This window comes from Carlito syrichta, unplaced genomic scaffold (genome assembly GCF_000164805.1).
Source record: "Carlito syrichta isolate Samal-C Ts95f unplaced genomic scaffold, Tarsius_syrichta-2.0.1 Scaffold120455, whole genome shotgun sequence".
Classification (NCBI taxonomy): Eukaryota; Metazoa; Chordata; class Mammalia; order Primates; family Tarsiidae; genus Carlito; species Carlito syrichta.
The window spans coordinates 32121-49725 of record NW_007064551.1 but is presented as its reverse complement, the minus strand read 5'-3'; the positions used below and the strand labels follow the sequence as shown (position 1 = coordinate 49725).

General features: G+C 37.4%; 1 protein-coding gene across 5 annotated transcripts in view; it reads right to left on the bottom strand.

Annotated features, from left to right (window-relative positions):
• The window catches only part of MKLN1 (muskelin 1), a 151563-nt gene that overhangs the window by 104761 nt on the left and 29197 nt on the right, over positions 1-17605 (bottom strand). For 4 of the 5 annotated variants that reach the window (XM_008048005.1, XM_021707539.1, XM_021707540.1 and 1 more), the window contains one exon: positions 6992-7061. In XM_008048005.1, the coding sequence (XP_008046196.1) occupies positions 6992-7061 (70 nt within the window). Of the gene's footprint in view, positions 1-6991; positions 7062-7840; positions 7847-11208; positions 11214-17605 lie in introns of those variants that run through there. The other variant, XM_021707537.1, reaches the window with a different exon arrangement.

Sequence of the window (17605 nt, the reverse complement as noted above, 5' to 3'; positions counted from 1 at the left end):
AAGGCATAAGGTCAGCGCCAAGACTAAAGAGGTGGGAAAACACACTGCACCTTTGGCCGGGAGGACCTGTAATTTGAGACCATATTAAGAAATGTGTACTCTGTTCTAGGGCAAGTAGAGAAACATAATACAGTTTTAAGCTCTGGGGAAACAGCAAAGTACACTATCCATTCAGATGAGAAACTCCCAGAGACTACAAGGAGAAGGAAACTTTCTCAAACTGACACAGGAAATCTATAAAATATCCATAGCTAGCACCGTACTTCAAGATTACTCCCTCTAACCTCAGGACAGAAGGAAGGCTGGGGTAATGGGTATTGGGAGGCAGGGAAGGAAAGCCACAGATGGAAAGAAAAATTTGTAAATTTTACACGTATCTGATTAAGGACTTAAGTACAAAACATGTAAAGAACTCTCAAAACTCAACAGTACAAAAACAAACAATAAATATACAAATGGACTGGACAAGATTTTTTTTTTTTGAGTTGGAGGTCTCACTCTTGTCACCCAGGCTGGAGTACAGCAGCACGACCACAGCTCACTGCAGCCTCGACTCCTGGGCTCAAGCGATCCTCTTGCATCCCGAGTAGCTGGAACTACAGGCATGCACCACCACACCCAGTAAATTTTTTGAGTTTTTATAGAGATGAGTTCTTACTGTGTTGCCTAGACTGGTCTCAAATTCCTGGGCTCAAGCGATCCTCCTACCTCAGTCTCCCAACGTGCTAGGATTACAGGCATAAGCCACCACACCCAGCCAAAAAAATGGACAAACCTTCTGAACAGACACTTCAACAAAGAACATTTAGGAAAACAAACAAGCATATGAAAATCTGGCCAGCATCACTGATCATTTTTAAGATACAAGTCAAAACCACAAACATCTGTACGTGAATTTTAAATGCATCTTTGTAATAGCCAAAAATTGGAAAACAAATAAATGTCTAACAACAAGAACATGGATAAACAAAACTGCTAGTCATACAACAGAATTCAGCTAGACAAGCAAGATTCTATTAGCTACCTGAATAAGGACTCTCCTCCTTGCCAATATGTATGTGTGCACAGAGGAATGCACACCAGTACAGGTTTAAATTTGTATTTGATGGAATGAATCCAGATCAAGATACGAATGGGCATGTGCCTGATTGCCAGCATTGGCTATTTAAGACAGAAGAAAAAGGAACAAAAAAAGAAAACAAAACAATTATTTTCTTTAAAAAAACTATTTCCATTAAGAAAATTATGTTTCACTAATGTAAAGTATATGCCTGTGTGTGCACATAAATTGAATTATCTTCAAAATGGTGGTGGTGGTAGTGATTGCAGGATGATGGATTTCAGGTGATTTTTAATTTTCTTTTAAATTTCTTATGATTTTATCTCCTTTAGTATTTGCAACTTATGTAAACAAAATTAAAGCCATTTTCATTGTGACAGGGGGCAAATATTTTGAGACCTAATGAGAAAACATTGCTGTTAATTCTGGATCATCTGTGCTGATACAGAATAAAGGTAGCATGAATGAAACCCCATAAATGCTTTAGAGATAGTAATTTCACCCATCAAATATGTTTTACAGGGGTTCCTGATACTGCCATGAAAACAGGTCTTTCAAGATGACTGGTGAATACACTGTAGGGTTAGTTAAAAAGGTACAGGCAGATGCGATACAGACATCTTGATAATTGCTTTAAGGAAGATGAGGTCATCACTCTTCTACTAAAAAGGCTCCTTCCAAGGAGTTTAAGCAAAGGATGTGCCTTACAGAGAAAATACGTGTGCTAGATAAACTGCATTCTGATATGTGTTATAGTGCTATTTGCTGTGAGTTTGATGTTAAAGAATCAAAAATATTTATTTAGTAAGGTGTCTTTATAAAGAAGCACACATAAGACAAGGTTATATACTGATTAGTTGACAAAAATGTTTTAACCAAAACCTCACAGGAATAAACCTGTATTTACTAGGAGCAATGATTCAGTATTTGCTAATTCACTATTAACGGCAACTTTGTAGACAGTAACTACCATGAAGGACCAGAATCAACTGTATATGAAACCAAAATACCTGCCAGCAAAGTAGCTACTACAGGCATCCTAACTCTTACAATTACCTATATGAGCATGGGAAGATTCAGAACAACTCAAAACAAATATGGAGGAAAGTAGACGATTCTCAACACACCATGAGATAAGCTTTCTCCTTATTCAAAATTAAATAGAACTAACTTATGTATTAAGAGTGCCCTCTTAAGTAATTTGAAATAAGTAGGTCAGGTAGCAGCTTATTAGAATAAACTAAAAAAGAGAATAATTTATTGTATCTGCCATATTATATTACTGGCAACATTCTCCCAGCAATATCTACCTATAATAATATTGTCACTTTATATAAAGTATATTATATTTCAGAAAATGTTTTTGCATACATAATTTAATCTCATAAGTGCAATTTGCATTTTGGGTACTGTATTTTTCATTTTATTCTGGTCCTTTTTTAGTTTCCAGTTTTCTGGCAAAATTCTTAATATTGATTTTCATTTCCTTACTTCCTTTAACATAGTAAAGACATTTATTTTAAACCTGCATCTAAAACTCACATTATCTGTAAATCCTGCTATTTTTTATAGATACCAGTAAGAAAAACCAAAATCTAGATGCCTAAAATATTGGCCTCCTGAAGAAGTGCATCTCCTGCTACAGGCCCCCTGCCAGGGATGCTAGCAAACATGCAATTGGGCTTTACTCCCTGACTCAGTGTCACAGTCCTAATTCGGAGCAGGGGAGTCTACTACTCTGTCACCCAGATGCTGGCTCCTCATCTCCATCTCCCTGTGCCAAGGGTTTGTCAAAAGCACTGCTCAGTTTTTCAACCTCTTAGCACAAAGTCAGGAATCAATATAATCAGGAGAAACGTGGCCCTCGAGGTGGCTGTCCTCTCTGGATTCTCAGTCTCCTGAGTCTTGGCCTACCTTGTTTTCAATTCACTATCTTTAAAAATAGTTTTTTCCTCTTTCATTTCTATTTTATCTTTTGTATTTGTCCTTAATGGGAAGGCTAACCAAAACTGACTTTTGTTATTATATTTTTCATGTATAGAAGTTTCATTTGGTTCTTTTTCAAATTTGATAGGTCATTAATTCCCATTTCCTGCAAACATCTTTTATTTCTTTAGCTATGATAAGTAGTTGACTTAATTCCGGCATCTTTTAGCAATTTTAATTCCAATATTTAAAATGTTGTGGGCTTCTGCTAGTTCTTAAAGTATCATGTTTTCTGGTATCTTTATGTTTGAGCATGTACTACTCACTTTCCTTGAATAATAATTTGTAGAGACTACCTTAGGCCTAGAAATGAAGACAACTGTCTCCAGAGAAGATGCACATTTGCCTCTCCTGAGAATCCTAAAAGCAGGATTCAGAACTACTGTGAATTAAAGCCATGCATGGGGTTTCATGGATAGCCAGGTACTGACATTCTGAGTGCCAAATGTGCACAAAGAATACCACACAGTCATAGCCTCTCAGGGATGGGTCCTCTCCACATTCCCTCCTTCTACTCGGTGCCAATGCACTCTCCCCGTAGGTCCCCCTGGACATGGGGATCTCTTCTGCTTGTCTTTATCCTGGGAATGATACGCTTTAGAGTGCCAACTTCCATAAACCTTATGTATGTGTATGTTTTATTCAGCCCTTCTAGAAACGTTCAGATCAAGAGCTAGAAATTTTATAGCCCATAATCACTAGTAGTGCAGACCTCTTTGCTACACACCTGTCCATTAAAACCACACCCATTCCATTCAATGTGGCAATTTATCATCAAACTAAGTAAAAACTGGAAATGCTTCCAATTATGTTTGTTTCAGGTAAAAATGTTGTTCTTTGAGGTTGGCCCTGTAGAACCTGTTATATTTGGGTCACAGTTCCAATGAAGCCATAAAAATGGACTCCAGGCAATTCATTTCCATGACAGATTAGTTCATCTTAAGTATAAAACTTCAGTTAACTTTTCCTCTTGAACTTATCACATGGAATGGTTCACGGTACTGAAATCAATGCCCTTGGCCCATCGAGAGGAGAGACAAGATTTAATTCACTGTTGTATTCCACATACCTAAAGGAATTTCACAATAAAGAAGTTATCATAATTTTGGTATAATAAATTATTAATGAATTAAAAGATGATTCATTAATAAGAAACAGCCAGGCGCGGTGGCTCAAGCCTGTAATCCCAGCACTTTGGGAGGCTGAGGCAAGAGAATTGCCTGAGTCCAGGGGTTTGAGACCAGCCTGAGCAACATGGCGAGACCTCGTCTCTACAATAAATAAATAAAAATTACCCAAGCATGGTGGTGCATGCCTGTAGTTCCAGCTACTTGGAAGGCTGAGGCAGAAGGATTGCCTGAGCCCAGCAGGTCGAGGCTGTAGTGTCTGTGAGGGTGCCACTGCACTACAGCCTGGGTGACAGAGAGAGACCAACTCATAAAAAAAAAAACAAAAACAACTAAATAAAACACACACACACATACACCAAAACCTGAGCACTCAAATTAAAACATGATTAAAAACAAAATGTGAACCCATTAACATATGCAAAGAAGTTTGAATATAAACAGAAAAAAGGAAATTAAAACCACAATGAGTTAAAAGATCCCCCACACTGGCAAAATCTAAATATCAGCCATAGAAGTGGTAAAGAGGGCCAGGCACAGTAGTCCATGCCAATAAGGTCAACCTAGCACTCTGGGAGGCCAAGGCAGGAGAACTGCCTGAGTCCAGGAATTTAAGACTAGCCTGGGCAACATAGTGAGACCTCGTCTCTACAAAAACAATCACCAAAAAATTAGAAGGGTGTGGTGGCACGCACCCACAGTCCCACTACTCAGAAGGCTGAGGCAGAAGTATCACCTGAGCCCAGGATGTCAAGGCTGCAGTGAGTTACAATCATGCCACTGCACTGCACTAGCCTGAGTGTCAGTTTGACTCCAACTCAAAAAGAAAAAAAAAAAGTGATGAAGAGAATGTGACACACAGCAAAAGCCATGTACTGCCACAGAGAGAATCAATTAACGGCTACTTTGTAAAACAGTTTGCATTTTCTGATTAAGCTGAGTATATACATACCTACCCTGTTATTCAGAAGTTCAACTCCAAGGCATATACCTTAGAGAACTTATACATGTGGACCAGAAGACAACATACAAGAATGTTCATAGCAGCCCATTTCATAATAGCAAAAAACCCCCAAAAAACTGTAATAAATCCAAATGCCTATCAACAGCAAAATGAATAAATACATTTTGGCATATTCATACAAGGAATACTATGTGGCAGTGAAAATGAACAAAGCTACAGTTACACACATTAATAACAACATGTTAAGAAAAAAAAGCAAGTTGCAGAAAATTTATAACTAAGTGAATGAATTTATATTTTATTTAACAGTCAAAGCCAAAAAACTAAATCATAGGCTATGTATATACTACACATATATAATACTGTAAGAAAATGTTCAACAAAACATGAATTTATAGTTACTGGGGAGGGCTTTGAGGAAAGACATAAGAGGAGGCTCACAGGGGAAACTTTATACACAATTCTTTATATTGGGCATAAAAATTACAAATAAATATTCTTTAAGATATGTACTGTGCAACAAAACACATAAACACTAGGCTATCCAAGTAGGCATGCAAACAGCAAAGAAAAAAATATATATATGTATAAAAGAAAAAATATGTAGAGAGGAGTTATCCATGAATTACACTAAAATAAAAACAAAGTGTGTTTTACCTATCAGAGCATTAATTCTTCAAGGGTATGAATATAAGGGTGCCTACTACATAGTAAACATGAAAGTGCTGAAAGTGTATAACTAAAAAAACTGATTGTTTTTCAATTCAGACCACCCTCGGCACCACTTAACAGGAAAAAGAAACTTAGCTCATGGTTCTGATGGTACCTAAGTATACTATTTTAGTAAAATAAAAAACAATATTTTCCAGCCAGACACAGGGGCTCACACCTATACCCCAGCACTTTGGGAAGCTGAGGCAGGAGGATTGCTTGTGGCCAGGAGTTTGATACTAGCTTAGGCAACAGAGTGAGGCCTCACCTCTAAAAAAAAAGTAGCCAGGCATGGACAGTGGCATATGTCTGTAGTCCTAGCTACTCAGGAGGCTGAGGCAGGAGGCTGGGCTTAAGAGTTCAAGGTTACAGTGAGCTGTGATCATGCCAATGCACTCCAGTCTGGGCAACAGAGAGCTTGACTCAAAAAAAAAAAGAAGTTATTTTCCCCATAAGGCAGTCACTGAGTCAACGTTAAATTGTTTAACTTTTCCTTAAACACAGAATGACTTGAGTGTCAATGAAACAGAGGTCACAGCCTCTGCTAAAGTCAGAACATCAACAGACTCAGGCCAGTTCTTATCTGTTAACATTTTTCTACTCTGGGCAGGGTGGCTCAGGCCTGTAATCCTAGCACTTCGGGAGACTGAGGCAAGAGGATTGCCTGAGCCCAGGGGTTCAAGACTAGCCTTGGCAACATGGTAAGACCTTGTCTCTACAATAAATCAAAAATTAGTCGTGGTTCCAGCTACTCAGAAGTCTGAGGAGGGAGAACTGCCTGAGCCCAGCAGGTCAAGGCTGCAGTAGAGTCTGGGAGACTCAAAAAAACCCAAAAACCAATAAGCATTTTTTTTACAAGGTTTCAAAAAACTTAGTCTTACATCATTAGTGATTAAAAGAATGAATTTTAAATGTTCCAGCAGACAGAAGAAAAGGTCTATGTTCATCAAATTCCACATTGCATTTGCTTATGAAATAAAAATTATTCCAAACCTTAAACAAAAAAGAGTAAATAAAAATGTACCTCACAATCTCAAAAACTGAATAAACTATTAATAGAGTCCAAGTAACTGATGTCAATTGAATAAATGTCTATTTGAATGCTGACTTCTAAGTAGTCTCAGGGGCTCCACGTAATCTTACCTGGGGAGGATAGTTGCTCTCTGAAGACCATCTTGAAGACTGGTCATTTGGTTTATCCACTAAAATGTTCCTGAAATAAAGAAAAGGAAATTATAGCAATTAATTAAAAGAAGTGAACGTAAATAGGCAAAAAGAAGAATACTCTACCACATACTGAAATTATCATAAAGTTACATAACCTCTGGACCATTAACAAGAATAGAAAATAAAACAATAAAAAGCATGGAAAGCTGCTAGGATCTATGTGATTTTAAAATATAGTAACGAGGGTATTTCTAACAACAAAGAAAATCAAGGGTTTTACATAGGGCAACTTTTGTTTGAAATAAGAGTTCTACTTTACACTCTGACACAATGAACTTCAGATATATGTATTTAAGAATTTAAGGTAAAAACAGCCAGGCGTGGTGCTACATGCCTATAGTCCCACTTGAGGGCAGGAGTTCGAGGTCACAGTGTACTATGACCAAGTCTGTGAATAACAACTGCATTCCAGCCTAAGCAACATAGCAAAACTCAACTTAAAAAAAAGAATTTTAACTAAAAACAAAGCAATAAAATAAAATACCATTTATATACATCACATATATTATTATATTATATTGTATATAAATTATATATTGTTATGTATTATACATATTACATGTATCAAGAACTATACTGCAGACATTTATTATATTATTAAATATTATATATTACACCTATTGTACATGCTTTATATAAGACATGTATTACAGATAAAATATAGATAATATATAAAATCCATCTTGGGAGCAGAATGGACTTTTAAGCAGAACTATGAGTGAAAACAGAAACTGACAGAGTAACTTTAGAAGGTGGTGACTTTACTGGGAACTGTAAGGCTACAGACAAGCAGACCACATAAACATCGTGCTTTATTTGGCAAAGTTGTTTTTCACAAGGATATAGGCTAATTCTGAAACATGTCACATATATACTGGAGTGGGACAAGTAAGTAAAACAATGGCAGACCCGGGCACCAGGGTCCCACAGCTAGAATGGGGAGTCACAGACAGAAGACAGGTACAGGAGGGAAGCTAGAGTGACCTGAGATGTTGGAGCATAGTTAGAGATGCCTGTGGGGCCCATGGTGACTTTACTACAGATGCGAATAAGTAAAGACACAACCACAGATGTCTGTGTAGAGATGTATACACACTCCAACAGTGTCATCTAGCTCTGTCCACTGAGAAGGACACACCAGTAGCCACGGCACACCTGGTGCCTGATCCTTGTTTCTGCACACTACTCTCCAAAAAGGAAATAGGAATTCTTGAGAAATGGCTAATTTGAGGGCTGGGGAAGGGAACACAGTCTATAAACCTGGAGCAGCTTATGCCAGAAAGAAAGAAGTGCGAAGAACAGCCACAAAACAACAAAACAAGGAAGGCGGGAGGTGAATGGAGCCTGTCAAAGGCCCACACAGAAGCCAACATGAAAGAACGCAAGGCTGTCTGACCAAAGCTGAAAAAATCTAAGCAACAAAATATCCATGAGTCCATATTGATATAAATAACCATGAGAAAAACATCAGACAAACCCAATTAGAAGAATATTCAACAACAAACATGAACAGCACTCCTCCAAAACCTCAACATGATAAAAAATAAGGAAAGACTGAGAACTGGCACAGACCAGAGGAGAGTAAGGCACGTGACAACTAAATGTAATGTGGTGTCTTGGATGAGATATTGGATCAGACAGAAAATATCTGTGGGAAGGCTAGTTGAAATCAAGAGAGAATATGGAGTTTCGTGAACAGTAATGTGCCAATGTTGGTATCTCAGTTGTGACAAATGACCATGGTAATGCAAGATGAGAAACCAGGTAAGGTACATATACAGACATTCTGTACTGTCTTTGCAACTTTTCTACAAATTTAAATTTATTCTGTAGCAAAAAATGTATTTTTAAAAACTTAGATCTACACTGACACAAAAAAGAACTTAAGTAAATTATAAATCTATTTATACTATCACAAATAATAGATTTGTTATCTCAAATATATGAGTAAATGAGCTGCCTTTATCCAAGCATACCACAAAGGTAAAACGTTAATGCACAAATCAGCCCCAGAGCCAAGTAAAAGGCAAATAACCAGCTAGAATAAATGAAGTAAACATAAAATACAAGGGTTAATTACATGTAAGTATCCCATATGAAAATGGACAACAACCACATAATGAAAATTAAAATCAAGATTTGGATAGTAAAACAAAGATATGGCCAAGGTGGTTGATGCCTATAATTCCAGCATCTTGGAAGGCCAAGGTGGAAGAACTGCTTGAACCCAGGATTTGGAGACCAGTCTGAGCAACATAGTGAGTTAGCATCTCTACTAAAAAGAAAAGAAGTACATATATATAAATAGTCCCTATAAAATTGGGCTCACCCCCTCAACAAAAATCACACTTTAAAATTATGAGTTGGCCAGAGCTGGTAAAATGGCACTCTCTTGTTTTGCTGGTAAGAATGAAAAATAAAACTTTTCAAGAGAAAATATGTCAAAAACATTTCAAATATGCATATTCTTTAAATAAAGATGATGACGACAACCATAACGACAATGTGTTCAAGTCTCATACACTGTTCTAACAAATTAAGAAACTGAGACAGAGAGACAAATTATTTTGCCTAAATATACACACCTAAGTGAGGATTTGAACCCAAGAAGTCTGACTACAAAGCCACACCATACAGCCTCAGAATTATTCCACTTATTGGAATTTTGCCTTAAAAATAATCCAGGGGTTGTAAATCATCCACATTCATCAAAGCACAATTTATAAGAGCAAACTGTAAACAACTGAATTGTCTAACGACAGGGGATTAACTTATGATATACCTACGCTACATTATGTCATGTGGTCATTACGTACTCCACAGCCTTACTTTAGTGTCATGGGAAAATAGTCACTAGATAACATTTGTAAGTAAAGGGAAAAAGCAGTTACAGTACATATGTGAAGAGTCAGGTGTTGTAAGCAGTAATACTATTCATAGGGCGAAAAGACAAAGAACAGGTGCTACATTAATGTAATTCTGAAGTAAGATAAGTGATTTTTTCCCTTCTTTGTGATTTTTTGAAATTAAAAAAAATTTCTTAAATAACCACAAACTCCTGTCATAATCAGAAGAAAATACTAGGATTCCCCCCCCCCCCAGGAATGAATCACAAAATACAGACTGAAGATACAAACTATGTTTGATAAGACCATAGTACAGTTAAAAACTAAAGTTAAAAAAAAAAAAACACTGACCTGGTTGTTATAAAACATGAAGGAAAACTTAATACATTAATACTACAATAAATTGAAACCACAAAACTCGCAAAGTAAAAATGTGGGGAGGGGACATTTAGGTGAGGTAATTCCTTCCTTTCATAGTTCCTAGGAAGGAATAATGTTTCTAAAGTTGATAAAGTTGATAAAAAGAAAAAAAAGGTCAAGAATACTACATAAAGCTTAAAATTAAACAAAATAGAAATATATACATATTACATACTTCCTAAATCATTTGAGACAGAAAATTGGCAACGAAAAGCTATATAGCAAAAAGCAGGAAATAACAGATTGAAAACAGAAAACTTTAAATAAAATAACAATATTAACACCAAACCTTAATACATCCATATATATAAATAGCCTAAACTAGCATAGTAAAATATTTTTTGGACTGAGTAAGTAAATAGACCATTGCTATCTACACAGAGGCACGCAGATAACAACAACGCAAACTCAGGACTGATAAGAGACACACTGGGCATCTAGATGCAAACTTTGCAACACCAGGGGGAATACAAAGTTGTAACTGGGGGAAACAACACAATGTCACAAGGATAACATAATTTGTGGGTTGTAATGAATCAAATAAAACAAAAAGCAAAAAAGCCACAGTAAATATGGGAAGAGACTGATTTAAAAAATAGGGGATTAACATCTTTCCACCTGGAAAATCAATAAACAAGTATCTATATAATGTCAAGTAGTGATAAGCCAGTGGTAAGAAAGAACGGTATTACGAAGAAAAATAAAGAGATGAAGAAATAGGCCCGAATGCCATGAGGGGGCTGACCATGTCCTGATCTGAGAAACTGAGCAGGTGGCCACTAAGTGCCAAGTCAAGGGTGGCAGACAATTATAGTATGTCTTGGCCTGTGCATCTTCAACGTCTGTTAGATAGCCCACTGGCAATACGGCAGGTGGAGAGCTGGAGTTCAACTCCCTGCCCCACCCACTAAGAGCTTCCAAGAGAGAGAGCCTGCTCTGAAGGTGAGTCAGCCCACTAGGCTGAGGCTACTTCGTCGCTGAGAAGCATCCCCTGAGGACCCACCAAGAACTAACAGCATGGAGAGTGATACATCAGAAGTCACTAGACAAGGACTGCTGGGTTCTCGACCACTTGAGGTATGCAAGGTTTCACCCAAAGAATATACGACATAAAAAGTTTCTATGGAAAAACAGAGTCAAGAGATAGTGTTTTTTTTTTAAGTGAGAGAAAATCATCTGACCATTTTTTAAACACTCTTTAAACTTTAATTTTTAAAAAGGTTAAAAAGAAAACTTTGTAAGTCTCTCTCATTAAAGCCAGGCATGGTGGCCTATGCCTGTAATCCCCCACTCTGGGAGCCAAAGCAAGAGAATAGCTTGAATCCAAGAGTTCACGATACGTCTAGACAACATAGTGAGTGTGGTGGCACCCGCCTATAGTCCCAGCTACTTTGGAGGCTGAGGTGGAAGGACTGCCTCAGCCCAGGAGTTTGAGGCTGCAGTGAGACATGACTGTGCTATTGCACTCCAGCCTGAATGACAGGGAGAGAACCCCAATCAAAAAACTCAAAAACTCTACAATAAAAATCAGAAAGGAGCGGTATAGGAATACACCAATAGCTCAGAGAAACAAAAACCCAGAGACTAAGCCCAGTGTAGGTAGAAATTTAATATTTGATTAATATGATATTTCCACTCAGTGGAGAATGGTAGTTCATTTATTAAATAATACTTACAAAACTGAATAACCCTCTGAAAAAAATAAGTTAATCCCTACCTAACATCATATACAAAATCAGCCCTAATTAAAGGCTTAAATATACATGCATGCATACATACATATATATATACAAATCCTAGAGAGAAAAAAAACAACATAAGAGCCAATATGCACGACCTAAAGTGCTGGGGAGATCTTTTTTGTCAAGAAACATAAAATCTGTAGGATAAAAAACAGTCATTTAATTACATAAAACTTTCTTTTTTTTTTTTGAGTTGGAGTCTCACTCTTTCACTCAGACTGGAGTGCAATGGCCGCTCCCGGTGACTGCAGCCTTGACCTGCTGGGTTCCGGCGATTCTTCTGCATCAGCCTTCCAAGTAGCTGGAACTACAGGTATGCGCTACCACACCCGGCTAATTTTTGATTTATTGTAGAGATAAAGTCTCGCCAAGTTGCCCAGGCAGTTCTCGAACCCGCGGGCTCAGGCAATCCACTCACTTCGGCTTCCCAAAGCACTGGAATTACAGGCCGAGCCACCGAGCCCGGCCACATAAAAACTTTCAAATGTGCACCGTAAAACATACCATAATAAGAAACAGGAGACAAGCAATAGCTTGGGGGGGGGGAAATCTTTGCAATTCATACAACTAGTAAATAATTCATACCTAAAATATGCAAACTATTGGTATACTTGATAAGCATAAGATAAACAATACAATAGAAAATGAGCAGAAAAAAGTCATTTAAATGGCCAATAAATTACAATCAAAAAAACTTTCTCAAACTTCCTATGTAATGTTTGTGTCAGGAAAAAAGAAACTAAAATAGTAAGATATCTTTTTCACCCATGAAATTGATGAAATCAATTCCTATAATTAATCAATACCTCCAAAAACTGGAGAGAAAATGTAAACACAAGTACTGCTCAGCCTTTATGGAAAGCAGCATCTATTTATGTAGATCTATTAAAATTTAAAATATACACACTCTTTCACCTAGCACTCTTTTCAAAATGTAGTCTACAAAAATAAAATCTCCATTACATATGGGTATATGTATAGCAATGTTTAATGCAGCCCTTTTTTGAATAGCAGGGAATTATTAAATAAATTGCAGAACATACATTAGAGAATATTATACTGCCACTCTAAAGAACTTGGAGGAAATTCTACAATGCTGGATGAAAGAAGCATGTATGACACAGTTATTGTTTTAAAAAACTCATTAATGCCTGGTGCGGTGGCTCATGCCTGTAATCCCAGCACACTGGGAGGCAGAGGCAAGAGAACTGCCTGAGTCCAGGGGTTTGAGACCACCCTGGGCAACATGGCAAGACCTCATCTCTACAATAAAAATCAATAAACGATTGGGTATGGTGACGCATGCCTGCGGTTCCAGTTACCTGGAAGGCTGAGGCGGAAGGAATGCCTGAGTCCAGCAGGTTGAGGCTTTGGTGGCCGTGAGCATGCCACTGCACTTTAGCCTGGGCAACAGAGAGAGATTTTGGCTCAAAAAAAACAAAAACAAGAGCACCTTGTTATTTACATATATGTTTATATAATGATATGAACAAGCAGGTATAGTATGATACAATTGATATTAATTATATAAAGCAAGCACAAATATGAGCCCCAAATGAGGCATAACTATTAATCATTAAGGAATTTTACTTGTTTTCTTATATTTGTTATATTGTTCAGATTGTTATAATAAACATTATTTATACAAATAGTAAAAATAATTATTGCAGAAAATAATATTGTTGAGATGACGAAGTTTTTCACATTTAAGGCACTGACTGCACTGTCATCAGATAATCAAATCAGGCTCAACTTTTTCATCTTCTTAAGGACACAGAAAAAGACAGGAAAGAAACTAATAAAGACTTGTCTTAATTTTTTTTTTTTTGAGTTGAAGTCTCACGCCGTCACCCAGACTGCAATGGCACATTCACAGTCACCACAACCTCGACCTGCTGGGCTCAGACAATCCTTCTGATTCAGTCTTCCAAGCAGCTGGAACTACAGGCATGTGCCACCACAGTCCGGCTAGTTTTTTGACTTATTGTAGAGATGACATCTTGCCAAGTTGCCCAGGCTGGTCTTGAACCCCTGGTCTCAGACAATCCTCTTGCCTCAGCCTCCCAAAGTGCTGGGATTATAGGCTTGAGCCACCTGGCTAGTCTTAAAAATTTTTGAGTGACAGATTGTATCTCAAAATGTAAAGTCAACTCTAGACTCTTTTTAAACCTCTCTACCATGATATTCTTTCCCTCCACCTTTTCCACTTTCCTGCAAGGAAGTGAGACATGAGTGACTATTAACTTCGGTCCATCTCCAACAGCAGCAGAGCCTACCACCAGAGCAGCATTCTATAAAACATGCTATTATCCTTCCTTGTCTACTTTCCAAAGACTTATACAATCTGTTATCACCAGTGATACGTGTATAGCCCATCCTTCTTCTAAGCAGGAGACTGTAACTTCTCATACTACACATGTCAACCAAGACACCAGTTCGCTATTCCTGGTTTCTAAATGGGGAAATACCCCATACACAGCATCTGCTGAAGGAGCAATCACAGGCAAAAATGTTTTGTACCTATGACTTCCCTTTACAACTATCCCCATGACAGCTCATCTAGGCTGGCAATCTTCTCTGACAGGTGATGAGATGAGCCCATAAGAAAATAAAATAATAAAGACCAACAATGTATAAGTAACCAATGAAACAAAGAGGTACAGAGCAAGACTAAGAGATGTAAGAAAAAGAATAAGTCAGTCAGTAGTATAATAAAAATGCAGCAGATGTAGAAACAGAATAACAGAGATATTCTACAAGACCTCCTAAGGAATAACAGAGACTAGAAACAGATGGTTTTTTAGGTCCCAACTGCCAGGAGCCTCTGCTTCTGACAAGCAGAACAACATAACAACACCTTCTAAGTACCCTGACACCTTCATTTTTACTACCATCCAGAATAACTCAATAACCAAAAAAGTTATGTAAGACACAATTCAGTACTAAAACTACATGAGTCAAACAATAAAGAAGATTTATCTACTAGGGTTGAATTAAATAGCTGCCATTTTAAAACACATTTAAAATGCAAATAACTGAGAACTGATCAGGAAGAACAGAAAACAGAGTTGCATTGGGGACTAAAATGGCTTCCTATTTTCATCAGGTTCATTTGATTTTAAAATGGACATTTCACTCCTACCAATACTAGATGAAAACCAAAGGTAATAAAAATGAGTAACATTTTAAGTCTCTCAGACACAGACTGTAAGGCAAGGCTGTGAGTAGTTAAATTTTTCTGTTAGAACTATAAGCATTTATAGCGAAACACATATGGGTCACTGAAAAAAGGAATATAGTTTTAGGCCAGGCACGGTGGCTCACACCTGTAATCTCAGCACTTGGAGAAGCCAAAGCAGGAGAAATGTTGGGCTCAGGAGTTCGAGACCAGCCTGGGCAACATGGCAAGATCTTGCTTCTACAAAAAAAAAAAAAAATTTCAAAAAATCACCCAGGTGTGGTGGTACACGCCTGTAACCCCAACTACTCGGGAGGCTGAGAAAGGAGAATTGTCTGAGCCCAAGAGGCCAATGCTGCGATGAGCCGTGATTGTGCCCCTGCCCTCCAGCCTGGATGACAGAGTGAGACCCAGATGGAAGGACAGACAGGAGGGAGGGAGGGAGGGAACAGAAAGAACAAGAGAAAAGAAAGAAAAGAAAAAAGAAAGAAAACAGTTCTAACATTTTCCAAGTTAGATGTCTCTATTTTTGCAAAATTTTAAATGTGCTATTTCTATATACACTATCAATTAAATGTAAGGAACAAACTATTACAATTCATCATGAGAAGATAATTTATTGGACATTTTAGGTTTCAGTCAGCAAATTAAGTCTTTCTTGATTAAAGTTGCTCAAAACCTAAGTCTACTTAGCAGCATCATTCAAATTACTGCTCTTAAGAATACTTCAAATAAATATAAACATCAGCAATTGGGCAAAAAAATGTGAACATTTAACATTTTTTCTGATAATGGCTGCTCAGAATCACTTATCCCTAAGTATAGCCTATTTTAAACGGAGAGTTTTAGATACTCAAAAGCCACCCCTAATTTTAATATGAAGAAAGGTCAGCCAAGCAGAGTACTTAAGAGTGTACAAGTACTCAACCCTAAAATGTTTTTTCTTTGGTATTTTAAAACCACCCTTCTAAAATCTATGCCTTTTTGTCAAATTATGTCATAAAACGGATCTAGAAAAAAAAAAATCAACTACAACTAGAAATCATAAACCTTTGGAGCTTGGCCACTAGTTAGTTAGATAATCCATCCCGTAATCTCTCAGGGTTGAAATTCCTTTATCGGCAGCGTCAAGGGAAAGATTGAATTTCATAGTCTCAAATTTCACCCAGCTCTCATCAGGGCAGTTGAATCGCACAACTCTAGGAAACACCACTCTTGAGGCCATGTTAACATTCTACAGTCTATGAAAAGCCTTCACATCCTTTATTCAAGGCATCATGTATAATCTTCCTCCTACACAGAAGTCAATCATAGCACACAATCCATCAATTCCAATGGAGCGTTCATTCTGCGTGAACACTCGCTGGGGTAATACTGTAGCAGTACAAGAATGGGCACGAGCAGCCAAGGAGATTACAAAAAAAAAAACCCTAAAAAATACACATAACATGAAATTTGAGAAACGAAAAAGTACAATAAGAACTAAAATTTAAAATGCAATACAAGGATAGACTCTTTTTTTTTAAAGATTAGTCAAGTGTAGACAATGAGAAGGGAGGAAAGACTTAGAACAAAGAATTCTATCTATAACTGATTGTGAACAATCACTCGAGATAACTACCTTCAGACCAGCCAGGATCAACTCCTCAGTGAATTTTGACTATCTACAGCTGTAGAGAGTTAAAAAGTACACTACAAAAATTACAGCTTTCCCCCAAATCCCTTATACTTACATATACTGCAGAGGTTTAGACTTACTTCCAACTACTTCCCAATATGAAGACAGGAGCACAGCAGGGAGGGGATTCTACCACTTGCTGTAGTTGCTTATTAAATAATATTTACTGTGCCCTACTCTATGCCAGACAGTTTGTTAGGATCTGGGAACACTGTGGCATATAAGATAGACAAAGTCCCCGATCATGTTTACAAGTTTTATTCACATGAGAAGAAGTAGAAAATAAACAACTAGAAACTAACTGAAAAATGTTAATTACACTAATTAGAAGGACTCACTCATGTAAAAATGAAAGAAAAGTCTATTCTTTACAAAGGAACCAACAAGCTCAAATCCTGGTAATAGAAAATAATCTGACCAAGGAACTCTGAGGTTGGGTAAAGTCAGACATTCTCCACAGGCTCCAAGATGTGGGTAGACGCAGAGAAGGCTGGAAAACTGCAAGGGAGCCAGAACACATTCAAAACTGCTGATTCTAGCACAATCTAAGAGGATTGTAGAACCAACCCATTCCCTTACACAAAAACAGAGACCCACCCTGAAAAGAAATGGTAAGAAGCAGAAAGAGACCTAAGCAAAGCAAAAAGAAAGAGAACCTCTAAGGAG